Source organism: Drosophila sechellia, chromosome 2R, assembly GCF_004382195.2.
Source record: "Drosophila sechellia strain sech25 chromosome 2R, ASM438219v1, whole genome shotgun sequence".
In the NCBI taxonomy this organism is placed as follows: Eukaryota; Metazoa; Arthropoda; class Insecta; order Diptera; family Drosophilidae; genus Drosophila; species Drosophila sechellia.
In genome coordinates, this window is record NC_045950.1 from 8,047,205 (window position 1) to 8,063,992 (window position 16,788).

Here is a 16,788-nt window from a genome sequence, read left to right on the forward strand (position 1 = left end):
CAAAAGTGGTTAACTAATTAAATGAAGATTTAAGTTTATTGCGACATAATCATCAAATTGTGTTCGTACGCGTTTCATCACTATCAAATAATTTAATACATTTTTTTGCTCAAGTATTGTGGAGAATGCATTCGATTTTACAAAAATATGGAAATGCTAGTTGGCGGCCAGTTCAACCCGGCGTGCAGCTTAGAGCTCGGTCTTCTTGGGCTTGCCGCTGCGGTCGAAGCCCTTCAGTTCTGTGGTCGCCTCCTTGGCGATGTACTTAAGGAAGTCATCTACCTCGCGACCTCCGTTGTAGCTGACTGGCTTGTTCTTGGCGTCCTTGGGCAGCCAGAAGAGGGTGGGAAAGCCTCGCACGTTGAACTCCGGCGGCACGTCGTTGGCGGTGGCATCCATCTTGACGATGGCCACATCTTCGTCCTGCAGCTTCTCGGCCAGCTCCTCGTAGATGGGAGTCAGCTTCTTGCAGTGGCCGCACCATGGGGCGTAGAACTCAATCAGCGTGTCTTTGCCGTTGTTGATAACCAGATCGTCGAAGTTCTTGGCGACGGCCACCTTGACGGGAGCGTCGTTCGACTCGGGAATAGGCTCACTCTTAATGTACGGCTCCAGCTCATTCGCCAGCAGCTTCTCGACAAAGTCCTGCAGATTCTCCACTGAGAACTCGTCCTTCAGGGCGTATTTGAGATTCTTTTCGTCGCGAGCCAATACCACTGGCTTGTCGCCAACGAAATCGTAGCCGTACTCGTTCAACTCGTGCTGGAAGTCATCCTTGGAGGCGATCGCAAAGTTGATTTGACCCACAAACTCCTTGGCCACCTTGAGCACACGGTTGCGCCAGTAGTTCGTTCCCTTGGGGTTCTTCTGGTAGTCCACGCTGTAGTAGGCAGTGATCAAGGGGTTCTGGAAGTCCTTGACCGAATCCTGAGTGCGGTGTCCCACAAGACCATGGCTGGAGTAGAAAGCCATAATAGAGCACATGCGCCAGAAGGTAACAACATTTCCAAACTACTTACAAGTTCTCCTTGACAAAGGTAGACAGATCGGACTCGGAGCTACCCTCGAACTTAATAGAAGATGACTCGAACTTGTTGCTCAAATGGGGCGCACGAATAAGCACAATCTTGTCGCTGGAAGGGATTGAAAAGCATCACAGATATTTTAATTACTTACAGTTAATACACATTTTAACATAAAAACCTAAAAGTGAAAGCTCTTTGGAGCAAGTTAAATGAACAATGAAGTAGACGAACCTTTCATTACATTTAAACAAATATGAAAATCCCAATTAGGCTCTAGTTTATTAACACTTATAAAATATATAAAACTAAAAAACACATAATAGACGGATGTATGAGTCTTGATTAGAGCCTCCCACTTACGTTTCGCCCTGCTTATCGAGGACTTCCTTTTCGCTGGAATGTCCAAAGCGGTACTTCTCGCGGTTCTTATCGGCGAACTTCAGGAAAATCTTGGCCAGCTTGGAGTCGCTGTCGCTGAAGTAGCCAAACAGCGTGGTGTCCTTGGTGTCCAGGAACTTCTTCAGCTCGGCAACGGTGCGCACGGTCTTGGAGGCGGGTCCCACTTGGGCGCGCATGTACTTGGCAATGCCGCTGGCTTCGCGTGGTCCATTGTAGTCCTGCGACACCTCATCCTGACGGAAGATCTTCAGCGTTGGGTAGCCGCTGACGGAGTACTTGCTACACGTTTCCTTTCCAGCTTCCGTACAGTCAACCTTGGCCAGTTTGATTGGCGGATCATCGTCTTTCACGATCTCCGCCGCCTTGGCGTACTCGGGCTTCAATCGCTTGCAGTGGCCGCACCTTAAACAGGAAAAAACACTCTGTTAGGACACGTCACTTAAACATTATGTTGGTAAAAATACTATCTAATTCATCATTTGTTATCAAGGCAACGGGAAGACAAGTTCCCAAAAAAACTAGCTTGTAATTAAAGTTAGGCTGCTGGAATTATCAACTGCCTTATCACACAAGTACAAGTGCCCATTAGGCGTACAGAGAGAAAAACGACTTGGTACTTATTTTAAGCAGCAGAGTATAGTATGTTCTTTAGCAGTGCAGATAATAATTCATTTTTGATAAAGATAAGTGGTGCCCTAAGTTAATTATGTTATAATGAAAAGAGTAGTTTTATGCAGTATACAACTTTTTCAACTTCATCCCTATGTATTTATGCTTGAATGCTGATAAGGTTCGTCATGAGGGCATTAAGTTTCCATGCCAAGTAGTTCAACAGCTCTTTGGGGATTTCGAATGCCGGCCGGCAAAAAAAAAAGCTAATAATTTACCTAGTTCATTGTCCAAGTGTGAGTTTATAGTTTACCCTTGATAATGGGCAAACAAATGGCTCAAAAGAGAGTAAATAGGCACAGTAAATATGTGTTATGTACTAAACAAAAATGTATTAAAAGGTGATTGTGTGTAGTGTGTGAATCACGATAGAAGTTAAAAATGTGTCCACTGAAATGAGAAATTTATGGCACAATCAGCATAACTTTCTGAGTAGGCAGGCAATCAAAAAAATTGAAGTTTTAATGGGAAATTACATTTGTAAGAGAACTGTGAGTGTTTCAGACTATGATAACCAGTTTCGAGCAAAATCTGACCCTTAGAATTACACATTCCTCGGATTAAGGGTATAATGCATAGGCATAAGAAACTATAATAAAAAGATACGCAATGTACACTGGGCCTGCTCACTATCATTAGGCAGTGGACAAGTGGAGCAGCATTTGCAGGGAGATTGTACCAACTTGGCACTTTGGCACCCCGCGCTCTAAAATGGCCGACGGCACCAATACTGGCATGTCATCATTGCCCCTCTCTTTGCGTCTCGTTTCGTTCCGCCACGCGTTCCTTCTTTATTTGCCGGCAAAGCAAGGCAAACGCTGACGTGTACTTTGCGCTTGCGATGGCCGGAAAATCGGGCAGCGGGCGGCACTGGGCATTGGGAATCGAATTAAGTTGCGGACGCAACAAGCGGATTAGACGCGAATCGCACACGCAATGCATTTGGCGTAGGATTGCGCCCGGCCACGCCCACTCACTAACTCACCAGGGGGCATAGAACATGACTAGCGTCGTCTCGTGTTGTTTCAGGGTGGTGGCGAAGTCGTCGTCCCCCAGTTCCAGGACATCCTGCTCCGCTCCGGACGAGATGGCGATGTAGCCCAGTAGGAGCACTCCAGCGAGGCGCCACATCGTTATTGGAGTTCACTTGAAGCGATATCGGTGAATAATTCAAGTTCAACTAGGCCGTCGACCGCCTACTTCTACAACAAAAAACTGAGTACCGGACCGGTTCGGTATTTTTCAACGATTGAATTCGCTTTTTGCCTCTTTCGCCACGTCGCTTCTTATTCTGTTTCGTCGGAGTGTGGCCAGGTGTGGCTAGGCCGAAAATGTCTTAAGTCGGAAAAAGCTCTCAGTTGTGAGCTTTCCTGATATAAACAATACATAAAGATAGTTCATCATTTATTAATGACTAATGTTTATATGTGTGGATTTTAAATGCTTTAGTTATACTTCTTTCCAGTCACACAGAAAAGGTGTGATCTATATTTAAATTAATTTAAATGATAGCGATTTATGATAAAATTTTGTCAAATTATCATTTCATAAGAGATGGTAATTGTATTTATTGATAACTGATTTCGCAAGCATAATAATAATCATATTATTAATTACTAATTAATTAATTTCACAAAATTAGGAAAACATTTAAGAGCTTTTAATAGAGTCTTATATAAGGGGCATGCTGACTACTTATATTCTATTCACAATGAAAAAATTTATTGAGTACAAGTGAAAAGTGAGTGAAAAAATAGTCTAACCTTATGATGAATTCCAAAAAAAAAAAATATTTAAGCGTGAGATCTTAAGTTTTAAATTTTATACAATATTGTATAAATTGATACAATACCAAATAATTTATGTTTAGTTGAAGCAACCGACCGAAGCTTAAACCTTTTTTTCATAAATTTAAACGATCTCAAGTTTTTATTATTATCTTAACTTGTCCGGTAGCTAAATAAAGCAAATGCGATAAGCCGTATGAATATAACATTTTTACCTCAATTAAGGTTGAGGTAGTATTTAAACGTGAAATCATAAGTTTTAAATTTTATACAATATTATATAAATAAAATAAATTGATAAATAAATTGATACAATACCAAATTATTTATATTTAGTTGTAGCAACGGACGCCAAAAAACTTATAAATAAATGATACGTATTACAAGCTTAAACCTTTTATTTCATTAATTTGAACGATCTCAAGGTTATATTAATATTTAAACTTGTCCGGTAGTTAAATAAATCAAATGTGATAAGCCGTATGAATATAACATTTGTACCTCAATTAGGGTTCACATACAAATTAAAGTGGCAGGTTCTAGTCTAAGAGTAGATTTGCAATTGTTCTTGTTTTTTACAAATTAAGAATATTACTTATAGAAATTATAGACATCGATTTGTAGAATATATTTTTGGAATCACTGATTCATTGGTTGCCATTCAATTGAGAATCTTTTTATTTAATTTTTTATACAAAAACAGTGCTGAGCAAACAATGTTTTTTTACATCCCTCAATCGTTGGGTTATTGTATTATGCCACTTTCATCACTGTTTAGTTTCCTTAAATTTCAATAAAGTGAAGTGCTTCATTCATGCGTAGTGGAGACACCGTAGTGGGAACAGTGTTTCTGCTCGTTTGACAGTTGCGCAGCTTCGGTCACACCAATTGTCAAACGAGGCTTCCTGTGCTGAGCTCTGCCGAACACTCGTTCACTTTGTTCGAATCCGTCGCCGCTTAGACTTCGTGATTTCTCATTCAGCTTATTCGAGAGTAAGTTTTACCTGTGAGGCTATAATTAAGTGATTTCTGCAACGGGACTGCAGCCAAAAAACAATTTATAAACAAATATGCAACTGAGACGCCGAATTTGTGCATATTTCCAGTGTTTTTCCTTTGTGTGTGTGATAAACCCGAAGATAACCTCTAACTGCGGTTTTCCAAAGTGAAAGGTGGCCATAGAAGCAAACACGTGGCAAGTCTGCAAAGTCGAAAAACTGGCGTGAACGCTTTTAGCAAGTATTTTCGCATTTGCAGAATTATTTTCCGGCCTTTTCTTCCGCATTTTCGCCCTGCAATATGGTGCAATTAGTGTGTAATTACTTTGCCACGCCCACGCGGACATAGAGGTCATCCACCAGATGTGCTCATTAGCCCGAGAAGAAAAACGTGCTTTCTCCCTTGCCTTTGTCATGGCCTATAGATATTCCTTGTTCTTTCTTTTTGCGGCATGGAATTTTAAAATGGCGACCCAGTGGCGTGAGTCAAGTGGGCGAAAAAATTCACCTGGCAACAAGCGAAAAAATGTGCTTTTTTGGGTTTCCAGCCCATTAGCATATCTGGTGAAATGGCACTCGCATCAGCTATTTCGACATTTCCAACCACCTCCATAATTGGTTTTGGTAAAATGGCTGCCGCTGCGCTACGTTCTTGATTAATTCGTTGTGTGCCCCTCTCTTTTCCATTTCTTTCCAATTACCAATTGTGCCACCGCGGCGAGATCGCTTGCATTTGTACAAGTCACACACGCACACTAATGCACATCCGCCATTTTGGTCTCTCTCTCTCTTCCTCTCTTACTTTTTCTCCGGCCGGCAACAGCGTCACACACATACACAGGCATAGATATACACACGAATAGGCAGATAAGCACATGTGTATTTGCGAATTAAATTTGCTGGAATTTTCCTTTGGACTCGTCGATTTTACATGATGATGATTTTTCAGTTCTGCTACTGAAGACAGTTGACGAAAGCAAAAATACCAAAATCACTGAAACAAAATCGAGTTTCCATATGGAATTTTATTTGCACGCTCATTTCTGTAGTTGCGCCCCAATCGTTTTACCCACACCCATACATGCGGGCACTGAACCTAACCTCAAAAAACACGTTTTGTACGGCTGCCAGAGTTTGAGGTTAGGTTGTGCTCGGGCATGCAAACAGAAGTCGAACGTACGCTAGGAAAATGAGAAAATGTTATACCCACTAATAATTGTAGTTGTAATCCCACCGAATGCTAACGAATTGTTTTACCCTTTGTTTATTCCAACCTCTCTTGCTCGCCAACCCGCCGAACCCTGCAACCTTCCAATGTTCCAACGTTCCGTTCCGTCCAACACACTCGAATACACACAACAGCCATCGTGTAATCATCCAACATGGGCAAGGAAAAGATTCACATCAACATTGTCGTGATCGGACACGTCGATTCCGGTAAGTCGACCACCACCGGACACTTGATCTACAAGTGCGGTGGTATCGACAAGCGTACCATCGAGAAGTTCGAGAAGGAGGCCCAGGAGATGGGAAAGGGATCCTTCAAGTACGCCTGGGTTTTGGATAAGTTGAAGGCTGAGCGCGAGCGTGGTATCACCATCGATATCGCCCTGTGGAAGTTCGAGACTGCCAAGTACTACGTGACCATCATTGATGCCCCCGGACACAGGGATTTCATCAAGAACATGATCACTGGTACCTCGCAGGCCGATTGCGCCGTGCTGATTGTCGCCGCCGGAACCGGAGAATTCGAGGCCGGTATCTCGAAGAACGGCCAGACCCGCGAGCACGCCCTGCTCGCCTTCACCCTGGGTGTGAAGCAGCTGATCGTTGGTGTGAACAAGATGGACTCGTCCGAGCCCCCATACAGCGAGGCCCGTTATGAGGAAATCAAGAAGGAAGTGTCCTCTTACATCAAGAAGATCGGCTACAACCCAGCCGCCGTTGCCTTCGTGCCCATTTCCGGATGGCACGGCGACAACATGTTGGAACCCTCTACCAACATGCCCTGGTTCAAGGGATGGAAGGTGGAGCGCAAGGAGGGTAACGCTGACGGCAAGACCCTGATCGATGCCCTCGATGCCATCCTTCCCCCAGCCCGTCCCACCGACAAGGCCCTGCGTCTGCCCCTGCAGGATGTGTACAAAATTGGCGGTATTGGAACAGTACCCGTGGGCCGTGTGGAGACTGGTGTGCTGAAGCCCGGTACCGTTGTGGTCTTCGCCCCTGCTAACATCACCACTGAGGTCAAGTCCGTGGAGATGCACCACGAGGCCCTGCAGGAGGCCGTTCCCGGAGACAACGTTGGCTTCAACGTCAAGAACGTGTCCGTGAAGGAGCTGCGTCGTGGCTACGTTGCCGGTGACTCCAAGGCTAACCCCCCCAAGGGAGCCGCCGACTTCACCGCCCAGGTCATCGTGCTGAACCACCCCGGTCAGATCGCCAACGGCTACACCCCCGTGTTGGATTGCCACACCGCTCACATTGCTTGCAAGTTCGCTGAGATCAAGGAGAAGGTCGACCGTCGTTCCGGCAAGACCACCGAGGAGAACCCCAAGTTCATCAAGTCTGGCGATGCTGCCATCGTCAACCTGGTGCCCTCCAAGCCCCTGTGCGTGGAGGCCTTCCAGGAGTTCCCCCCTCTGGGTCGCTTCGCTGTGCGTGACATGAGGCAGACCGTGGCTGTCGGTGTCATCAAGGCTGTCAACTTCAAGGATGCCTCCGGTGGCAAGGTCACCAAGGCCGCCGAGAAGGCCACCAAGGGCAAGAAGTAGCTGGTTTGCTTCCACTCCACAACAACAACAACACGCAGTAGTAGCAACAACAACAAGCATATAACCAACATCATAATGCAGCCAACAACACCACTCAATAATACCAGCAACAGCAGCAGCGAACACAATAGTAGTATAACACCAACACCTGTCCTGCGCATGATGACCGATAAGATGATGTTCCAGCAGAAGCATAAGTTTAATTTCTTCCATCGAAAGGAGTTTCGACGGATACGAATGCTAAATGCAGACGAGGCCGCCTAAATTGGGAAACGGTGGATCCCAAGGATAAGAGTGCACACTGGGAAAAACACTTGCATTTACGCATCCACTCCTCCATCCACTTCCCCGTCGATCTTTAGTTTACTACATATGATATGATACACGGAGTTGTTGACTTCATTATATCATATATAGGAATCCTCTGTAGCATTTATGATATCGTTTAAATTAACCTTTATACTTTGATATGTATCATTTATCTTACCCTACTTTTGCACACACTACTTTGTACACAAGAAAAGAACCAGAATAGAAGCGATAACTATATTTACAAAAAAAATAAAAACCCTATTTTTGTATTTCTTTTGTTTTTACCACCCAGCCCGTAAAAGAGCACTCTCTTTTTGGTTGTTGCCTCCCGATTTTCAGCGCCATGATAGATCGTCCCCAACTCCAAGTTCACTTATCGTCGATGCCACAAAGTACAAACAAGAGCTAGTCGAACAGTACAACAATTGAATCTGACAACAAATACCTCAATCGTTTAAATAAAGCGAGCAATTGCATATGAAGAAATAATTATGAGTACTTTTTATTGCGTTTGGGGCCGGCTCATATTTCTCTTCGCAAATAGCAAATAGAGAAAAATGCATTAATTTATTTTGCATTTGGAGAAATAATAACGAAGTTTGTGTACTTGGAACAGTAATATAGTAAAGAAAAGTGGTTTTTTTACAATTTGTGTTTTCTTTAACATTTAAGTAATGGGATATATTCTTGCCTTCGTAAAATCCATATAAAAACAAATTAAAAAATGCCCTAAAAAATAAACAAAGATGAGGGGACGTAAGATCGTAAAATATATATATGGATTTAAATATAACTATATTTACATTGGAGTAATTTGCACAAAAGGGTGAAACAGTGTGGGAAAATGGTACTCGGTGTGTTCTAGCTACAATATTTAGTAAAGTGAAGTGGATGCTCCCGCTGATCTCTATTTGTCCAGCACAAACGGCGGATCGACGAAGTCGTGAAGGTGCCTTCTCTGTGAATTGTCCTCCTCATCGCGCTCCCTAGGATCCTCGTAACGGATCCCACTGGCCGAGATAATGGCGCTCTTCATAAGGTATTTGCCAAAGCGCTGTATTTGCATATTCGTGATGCTGTCCAGCACCCAGTACGGATCGAGATAGACGCGATCGTCTTCGGCGCGCCGCTTGTCCCCGATGATGTACTTGGCCTTGAAGCGGTTCTCGGTCAGGGTGGCGCCGCCCAGCATTAGCAGCTCCTTCATATTGTTGAACTGCACCGGTCGGCAGAGGGAGGACACATAGAAGGGCTCCATAAAGCGAAACAACTCACAATGATAGTGGACGCCAAAGGCCTGCCTTTCTGTACGACAAATCTGAAGGAATAGAAACGGAATTGAGTTAGTAAGTAGCTACTGATGGGAGAGCATAGAGCTTACCTCGATTGCACGCGAAAACCTGGTCAGCTCATAGGGCTCTTCATCGATCCACTTGCCTGCCCGAATGGAGGCCAACACCCACTGGTAGCTAACGATCCAGACTCCGCGCATCAAGCCGCGCAGAAGATTCAGGGTACGACGCGGCTCCAGGCTAACCAGGTGGGTGGTGCGTTGGGTGACGGTGGGATCCAGCCGCATGCCGCGTAACTTGCGCAGGGCCTGGGATTGAAGGCGGTTTTCGATTAGGATTTATAACCGCCACGGATATTGTTTATTCAACTGTGCGTGAGGCTTTACAAATGAGGGACTGCGCTACCAATCTACCGAGTGTTGTTTATGCTTAATCAATAATTAATATGGGCCATTAACGACTTGCGAATATGCTAATTTACAAACTAGTACGGTTTACTACTAACTAATCCATTAGTGGAGTTGGAAAACTGGCTATACAACGTTTACAATCAGAGGGAGATGTGGATGGTGTATTGGTCATTCCGTCGTATTACCAACCTTGCGGATGACGTTGATCTGCTCCTGGTGCATGTTGGTGTGGACTAGCGTGCGAATCCTTATACGTGATTTGCCCTTCGGCTTCTCATTCTCTTCCCCTGCGTTTGACATAGATTCCTCCACTTCCGGAACGGCATTCAACGAAACCTCAGATGTCTCTGTATTGCTCTTGGACTTTTCTGCCTCCTTGGTTGTGACGGCTTTGGAAACAGGAGTCGTGGCACACAACTCTGATGATGAAGATTTTGCGGGAGTGGCTAGCGAGCGTCGACGCTTCTGCACGGAGTTCGATGATCCGGTTATGCTCAAACGACTCTTTCTGTTGCTCATCGCTGGTGAAATTACCACCTCGTCGTTTGGGTTGAAAAGTCGCCGCCTTTTGGGCTCTTGCGATGGGACTGTATCTGCTTGCGGTGGCTCTTGTTCGGTGACTTGGCGAGACTCGCCCAGCTCCGCCGTATTGGCCAAGGCTAGGGACATTCGATGTGACTGGTTCATTCTGTCGATGCTCTCGTTGATCACGTCCATGTCCATGTTAAAAATAGTTCGCCTGCGATTTCCCGTGGACTGGCCTGTGGGCAGTCGTGTGGAGCTGAATAGCGGCGTCACTTGCTGCTCAACAACCGAAAAGGACGCCTGCGTAGTCACGTCGCTGAGCGACTGCCTTGCCCTCGGAGCCAAGTTGTCCTGCCTCAGCTCGGAGCTGGCCACGCTGCGCCGACGAGGAGAACTTATGTCCATCCATTCTGAGGCATAGAGCGTGCCACGTCTATCCGCTTTAAAAGAAGCTTCTGCCTCCACGGCAGTTATCTCAATGGATTGCTCAATACAATCGGTATTGTTGATTATATTGGTCTCGGCCATAATTATAGAATTCCTGTTCTCTTCAACGGGAGCCAGCTCCTCCGTTATGGTTTCAATGGTTTGCCTTTGGGCGGTTTCTTCTGCTTGTTTGGCAATCCCTAGCAATGAGCTTCTGCGACGAGTCATTCTGGGTTCTGCAACTGCGGTTTGAGTTGGATCAGCCTCGTGAATAACTGTGGAAGTGAGTAGCGAACTTCTGCGGCGGGTCATTCTCGTATCCGTTGCAGCGGGACTGCTGATTTCAGCTACGCAGCTGCGTCGGCGAGTGGTGCGCACTGGTGGAGTCATTACCGGCGGCGGATCCACAGTGCTCCGCCGTGGGCGTGAAGTGCTCGATGGTTTTGCCTGGGGGGTATTGCTGTCCGTCTGCTCTCCAAATTGCAAATTCTTTTGGGCCTGCACCTTTTGGACCACCGCATCTCCACTGCCATTGGTTCCCATCAGCTGAGGAGTGGTCCCTGCTGGCAAAGGAGTGTAGCAGCCACTGCTTATCCTATGGTTAAAGAATTATTTATTTAGCAGACAAGATTTTTGTACAGGCATAAAAGTACACACCTGTTGAGCAGTTTGGTGGCTGGCGACTCAATTGCCTCATCATCCGATGGCTTATTTTGGTTAATGGCTCTAAAAAAGCGGCTGATGTCATTCTGAAAAGGGAAAAACATTTAATACTTGAATCAAAAGAATCATTCTAATGTAGTTATCATGACTAAGCAATAAATATTGATGTTAATGAAATATTTACCAGACCAGTTTACACATATCTATTTAAATTAGTATAAGATTATTGTAATTTACTCGTATATAAGTATCTTATATACAAAGCTTAAAAAATAGCTATGCTTTTTAAGCCTACAAAGTTTAAATATATAAATTTCATAATACGTATTTGTAATATTTATTACTGAGCTCAATTACCTTTGGGGTGGTGGTTGTTGGAGTTCCGGTCTGGGCTCGTTTGTTAGTCGATCCTGGCTCGTTGTCCTTGGAAGATGTGGGTGTTCCTTGGCGTTTGCGGGGTCGCTGATTCAACTCGGAGTCCGGCTGCATGAACTTAACGCGCTGCGAATTAAGGGATTTAAAAATTAGTTAAGGCTGCGTAGGTGCAACTACGGTGAGCAGCTCATGCCCTTTGGTGTTATTGTTGATGCTGCGGATGCTGCCGACTTTTTGCCCGACTCTGTCAGTCATGTTGACTAGAAAACACTGTTTTATTTGTTCATAACTACGTGATATCTGGCCCGTTGTTTAAATAGAAAACTTTCTTATCTACAATGAGACCATCTCGCTGCCCGAGAGGATGGCTCCATCAAGACGCAATCGATAGTACTCGCTAATGCGTTAAATAAATTTCAAATGATATTTATTAAAATTACAAGTCAAATCCGGGGTGAGCAATAATGATTTAATAGCAGTTAGGTTACGACTTTGAATAAAGGCGCCTTGCTAGTGCTATCCCTAGCGGCAGCCGTCTATCGATATATGCCAGCGATAACACTACTATCGATTGCCGCGGCCCACAGCCAGCGGCCCTATAAAAATTGCTTTTTGTGGGGCTGTCAGCTCAGTCAGCGGCTCATTCATCACTTTCCGACGCGCTCTAGTAGAGCTAGTAGACCTTTTTATCAACCCGTCAGTATTACGCGTCCCCCCGAAATTGCCCCGCCGCCCGAAACGCAATAGCATTCTGCAAAAACAATACGATAAGCAGCAACAAGTGTTCCAGAGATTCCCTTGAAACATACAGAATCTAAAACTCCATTGAAATTGGTTCTCAGTTGTTTTGTTTACCCAGCAATCAGTGCCCAAGAACGTGGCACATTTCCAACTGTGGGTGTAAACAATCGCTGCGCAACAATTAAGAAAACTTGTTCGCCCTGTCTGTGTGCACGCGAACAAATCTCGGCAGTACAATTCCATACCAGCCGGTGACGAGCACGGAAGAGCAGCTCTAACTGTGCAACATGATTCCAGGCTATGGACCCGTCACGCAGGCTCTGCTGGGCACACTGCTTACCTGGGGACTGACCGCCGCTGGCGCCGCCCTAGTGATCTTCGTTCGGGGTAACCAACGGAGGTCTCTGGACGCCGCCCTGGGATTCGCAGCTGGCGTGATGATAGCAGCCTCCTTTTGGTCACTCCTCAAGCCGGCCATCGAAATGGCCGAGAGTTCCCATTTGTACGGAGTATACGCCTTTCTGCCCGTCGCTGGAGGCTTCCTCTTGGGATCGATCTTCGTCTATGGATGCGACAAACTGATGTCATACCTGGGCCTTAACAGCACCAACATGATGATCCAGATGACGCAGTCAAAAGCCAAGGCGGACATAGCCATCGAAGACTCTAAACGCAATGGATTAGCCTCGGATAGGTTGGCCTCTAAGAGTCTGGACAGCTTCTCCGATTGTCTTAGCGTGCAGCACAGCGGCGAATCGAGGCGCCGAAAGAAGGGAGCTAGCATCAACGAGATGGAGCAGTGCACCTACACCACGCCTGAGGAGCAGCAGCGCGCGGAGGAGGCCCTGTCCCAGTGGAAGAGGATTATGCTCTTGGTCGTGGCCATCACGGTCCACAACATTCCCGAAGGACTGGCTGTGGGCGTAAGCTTTGGCGCCATTGGCTCCACGAACTCATCGACATTTGAGAGCGCCCGCAATTTGGCCATTGGCATTGGCATTCAGAACTTCCCCGAGGGATTGGCCGTCAGCTTGCCACTGCATGCCGCAGGATTCAGCGTGAAGCGGGCTCTGTGGTACGGACAGCTGTCCGGAATGGTGGAGCCAATTTTCGGAGTGCTGGGCGCCGTGGCGGTGACCTTTGCCAACCTAATCCTGCCCTACGCCTTGTCTTTTGCGGCCGGAGCCATGATCTACATTGTGTCGGATGATATACTGCCGGAGGCCCATGCCAGCGGAAATGGAACGATCGCCACGTGGGGCACTGTGTCCGGCTTCCTAATCATGATGTGTCTGGAGGTGGCGCTGTCGTGAGGAGCCAACGGCTCGCCTTCGTCCGCCTCGCAGATTTCATAAGCTAGTGCTAAACTCAAAGATTCCACTGTACTTAACGCAAAACTCTGCTGGCTTGTAAATAGAAACATGCTGTGTACAAATCTCAGAACCAGCCCCAAACGAGAATCTAATAATCTAGCGTAGAGTGTAAGTTTTATAGAAAGAAGCTTGACAACCAGCGATGCCTCGACGACATACATTGCAATTGTGTATCTGTGCACACGTATCTGTACGGCATTCCCAGCGAGTTATGTAAATGAACTGTTCTAGGAAAATTTGTAAACAAACGTGCATGTGAATTAGGTTTTAAGTTGTCACCGGCGTCCAGTAGCTTGTGTCTTTTTTAACCGTCTAATGTCTAAGTAATAAACTAAACGAATTCAAATGAACATCTCTTAGTTTCACCCACTCGCTTTTTTCCCTCACAAATGTAGCTGTCTCCGTCCGGACAACTTCCTGGCCATTTCTTTGGCCGTACGATAGCTGATAAGAGAAAGTAAATTTAATTAGATAACCCGGAGGGCCAACAACACAGCTGGTTGACTCGCTGTCAGCCAGTGATAAGTGATAAGAATCTGTCCGACACGAAGAGTTCCCAATATTGCGCGTATTCCGTGTTTGAGATACGTGCAGTTTCAGACGGCCCGCGGCCCTGCGTTTCTGTTCGGCTATTTTCTGGATTAACTAATCAATTCAGATATGTATGTATGTACTCGCACAAGTGCCGTGGGCCACAGTCCACCCACTGTGATCGTGGTCATCAGGAAAAGTGGTCGATAAGACCTCTTGGCTGCTATCTATTGTACAATTTCCATATAGTTCTTTATGTGCGCCATAAAACCATAAACGCGGCCTGAATTAAAAGACTATTTCTTTTGTAAACTAAGTGTAAGTTGTAAGATATTTCCATCCAGAATCTAATGCAGAGTTGATGAACTCGAAGAAGTTCATTGTTGTCTTAGATCTGATAAAGATCTTGAGAAGTTGTTAGGCCTAACAAATAATGATTTGATAAGAATATTAAAAGTTGTATGAACACCTTAATAAGTCAACTTCCAATATCTACATACATGCACGCCTATTTTGGCAAAGTATTATTGAGTATTTTGCAGTGAGCTATGTATTATGAGAAGGTAAATTATAAAGTCGAATGGTGCCAATTAAAAGTAACCTTCTTAAACCCCATTTATCTACATTTGAATATGTAAACAAGATCGATGGTATAACAGAAGCCACAATTAGTAATCACTTACCGGCATTTTGCCGAAGAGCTCGGGATACTCGTACATGCGTATATTGCTGATTGGAAATTGCTTGGGATCGCATATTTTGAGCTGCACCTTGCAAGCTTCAATCCACAGAATGGATACGACTGGTATATTCCATTCAATGGCCCTTTTATAGGTGGAGAGCAGGCCATCCTTGAAGACGACGTGTGTGGTAGTTCTACGAGCCAAACGAAAAATGTTTTAATAGATTATTTTAAGTCAATCAATTGTAGGCCCTTAGCTTACCGCGTTAGGCGATCTTTGACCTGGGCTCCCATCTTGGCAATAATTGATTTCACGCCCTCAGAGCGATTGTCGTTTCCAGTTCGCACCTCCACATATACGACTATGTCCTTGAGCAGCTCGGGGAGGGAGGGCGGCTCCTGGGGATTGCGTTCTTCCATCGTGATGATGCTTTGTTCGGCTAAAGGCACATCGAAGGTATTGTATGCCGACTTGGTGGGGCTTCTGAAAATGTATACAATGTTAAAGGGAATGCATTTCTTTCATTATAATCAGTTTCTTTTGCTTTGCAAAACAATAATTAATAATAATAATCAATACTTGGCTTTGGAATAGTATTTAAACTTGGCTTGTTAATTTAATAGTTATGGTTATTATGGTTAATTTAATAGTTATAATAGTTAATATGGAATTATTAGGGATAGCAAGTAAAAGTAGCGATAAAAGGACTTTAAAAGGGGGGATTAGTCGAGAAGCTAAGCTGTTGTTACTATTTATCATTTAAGTTGTATACATAATAACCACGTTGGTTCTTACTTTAATGCACGAATGGCGCGCAGGCGGAGTGCAGCATTGGGGCTGTTGAGATCTTGCTGCAGTCGGGCCCAGTGTCCTTCCTGCCTGGTTGGCGTGGTTGCTGCGATAGGTGGAGCTGGTGTTGCTGCAGATCCTTCTGCTCCCGCCTCGTTCTCGTCCTGGTGGAACTCGGAGCGGTGCTGGCTGATCGCTTTGGAGACGGCCAATGCCGGCTTGAGCATCAGCCGATCCCTGGCCACCTGGTCATCTAGCAAGAGGGAACGCAGCTTGTTAGTAATGCTCGGTTCGTTTGGCGACATGGTAATCTGCTATTTTTTGGTTTTTTTTTTCTGAATACTACGAATTTTGGGTGAGCTACGTATCCGGAACTGAAACTACTGGGTTGGGTGTACGAAATCTAAAATAGGCATGCACAGCCAACCTGCCGGGGCCTGGGATAGAGTTTTGGGAGACGGAGCCGCTGCTCTGGACCTGACGTCGCCCAGATTTGAATCCTGCAACGGTCGGCGGATCGATGACGCCGCTGTTTTCTTGGCGGCTGCGGCGGAACTGGCCACGACCGATCCGTACGTCTTCGTCTTCCACGTGGAATTGCGCAGCAGAAACTTGTCCATAGTCACGGACTATGTGCTCCGCACTCTGGTGCTCCTTATTGTACTGAAGTCGGTCGCAAAACTCTGCAAAAGACGCGCCAATAGTTTTCTAATCCAAACCTCAAAAAAAGTGCAACACAATGTGACAGTGTGACCGGGTTTCTTTAATGCAAGATCACACACACTGGAAATCGCTATCGATCTAAAAAAAATTCGATTGGTTTTAAGATGGTCCCCGATTTTAGTACACGGAAGGTTTTAGATCGATAACATATTTGGCGGCATTTTATTTTGTATTTAAATTAGGAGACATAAGAATCTTGTGATAGCGCAGATGCACTCTTCACCTAAAATGTTTCTCTTACAAAAAGTCAAAGCAGTTTGATAAATTTCGGATTCAGATAAATAAACACAAAA

At 45.2% G+C, this 16,788-nt stretch overlaps 4 protein-coding genes and 1 non-coding gene across 5 annotated transcripts; 3 read left to right on the plus strand and 2 right to left on the minus strand.

Moving 5' to 3' along the window:
* Positions 1-9: 9 nt before the first annotated feature.
* LOC6608724 (protein disulfide-isomerase A3) lies at positions 10-3,422 on the minus strand. The gene is made up of 4 exons (XM_002033412.2): positions 3,079-3,422; positions 1,386-1,826; positions 1,020-1,133; positions 10-955 (listed from the first exon to the last, which is right to left on the minus strand). Exons 1-4 carry the CDS (start codon positions 3,222-3,224, stop codon positions 190-192), a joined length of 1,467 nt encoding a protein of 488 aa, XP_002033448.1. The 5' UTR covers positions 3,225-3,422; the 3' UTR covers positions 10-189.
* A 1,347-nt stretch (positions 3,423-4,769) lies between these two features.
* LOC6608727 (elongation factor 1-alpha 1) lies at positions 4,770-8,233 on the plus strand. The gene is made up of 2 exons (XM_002033414.2): positions 4,770-4,873; positions 6,241-8,233. Exon 2 carries the CDS (start codon positions 6,261-6,263, stop codon positions 7,650-7,652), a length of 1,392 nt encoding a protein of 463 aa, XP_002033450.2. The 5' UTR covers positions 4,770-4,873; positions 6,241-6,260; the 3' UTR covers positions 7,653-8,233.
* Positions 5,805-5,879, plus strand: LOC6608725. Its single transcript, XR_048374.2, has one exon. It is a non-coding gene; the product is annotated as a small nucleolar RNA snR61/Z1/Z11 (small nucleolar RNA).
* A 217-nt stretch (positions 8,234-8,450) lies between the features above and the next one.
* On the minus strand, positions 8,451-16,514 carry LOC6608729. The gene is made up of 9 exons (XM_002033416.2): positions 16,200-16,514; positions 15,779-16,025; positions 15,245-15,466; positions 14,984-15,176; positions 11,638-11,781; positions 11,275-11,366; positions 9,856-11,212; positions 9,346-9,564; positions 8,451-9,282 (listed from the first exon to the last, which is right to left on the minus strand). Exons 1-9 carry the CDS (start codon positions 16,390-16,392, stop codon positions 8,872-8,874), a joined length of 3,078 nt encoding a protein of 1,025 aa, XP_002033452.2. The 5' UTR covers positions 16,393-16,514; the 3' UTR covers positions 8,451-8,871.
* On the plus strand, positions 12,278-14,119 carry LOC6608730 (zinc transporter ZIP11). The gene has a single exon (XM_002033417.2). It carries the CDS (start codon positions 12,684-12,686, stop codon positions 13,707-13,709), a length of 1,026 nt encoding a protein of 341 aa, XP_002033453.1. The 5' UTR covers positions 12,278-12,683; the 3' UTR covers positions 13,710-14,119.
* Positions 16,515-16,788: the final 274 nt, after the last annotated feature.

Coding starts and splice junctions, on each gene's coding strand:
- LOC6608724 (XM_002033412.2), bottom strand. CDS start 3,224: ATGTGGCGCCTCGCTGGAGTGCTCCTACTGGGCTACATCGCCATCTCG. Junction 1,827..3,078: donor GTCATGTTCTATGCCCCCTG/GTGAGTTAGTGA, acceptor TTCCTGTTTAAG/GTGCGGCCACTGCAAGCGAT. Junction 956..1,019: donor ACCTTTGTCAAGGAGAACTT/GTAAGTAGTTTG, acceptor TTTCTACTCCAG/CCATGGTCTTGTGGGACACC.
- LOC6608727 (XM_002033414.2), top strand. CDS start 6,261: ATGGGCAAGGAAAAGATTCACATCAACATTGTCGTGATCGGACACGTC.
- LOC6608730 (XM_002033417.2), top strand. CDS start 12,684: ATGATTCCAGGCTATGGACCCGTCACGCAGGCTCTGCTGGGCACACTG.
- LOC6608729 (XM_002033416.2), bottom strand. CDS start 16,392: ATGGACAAGTTTCTGCTGCGCAATTCCACGTGGAAGACGAAGACGTAC. Junction 16,026..16,199: donor TCTATCCCAGGCCCCGGCAG/GTTGGCTGTGCA, acceptor CCCTCTTGCTAG/ATGACCAGGTGGCCAGGGAT. Junction 15,467..15,778: donor CGCGCCATTCGTGCATTAAA/GTAAGAACCAAC, acceptor ATACATTTTCAG/AAGCCCCACCAAGTCGGCAT.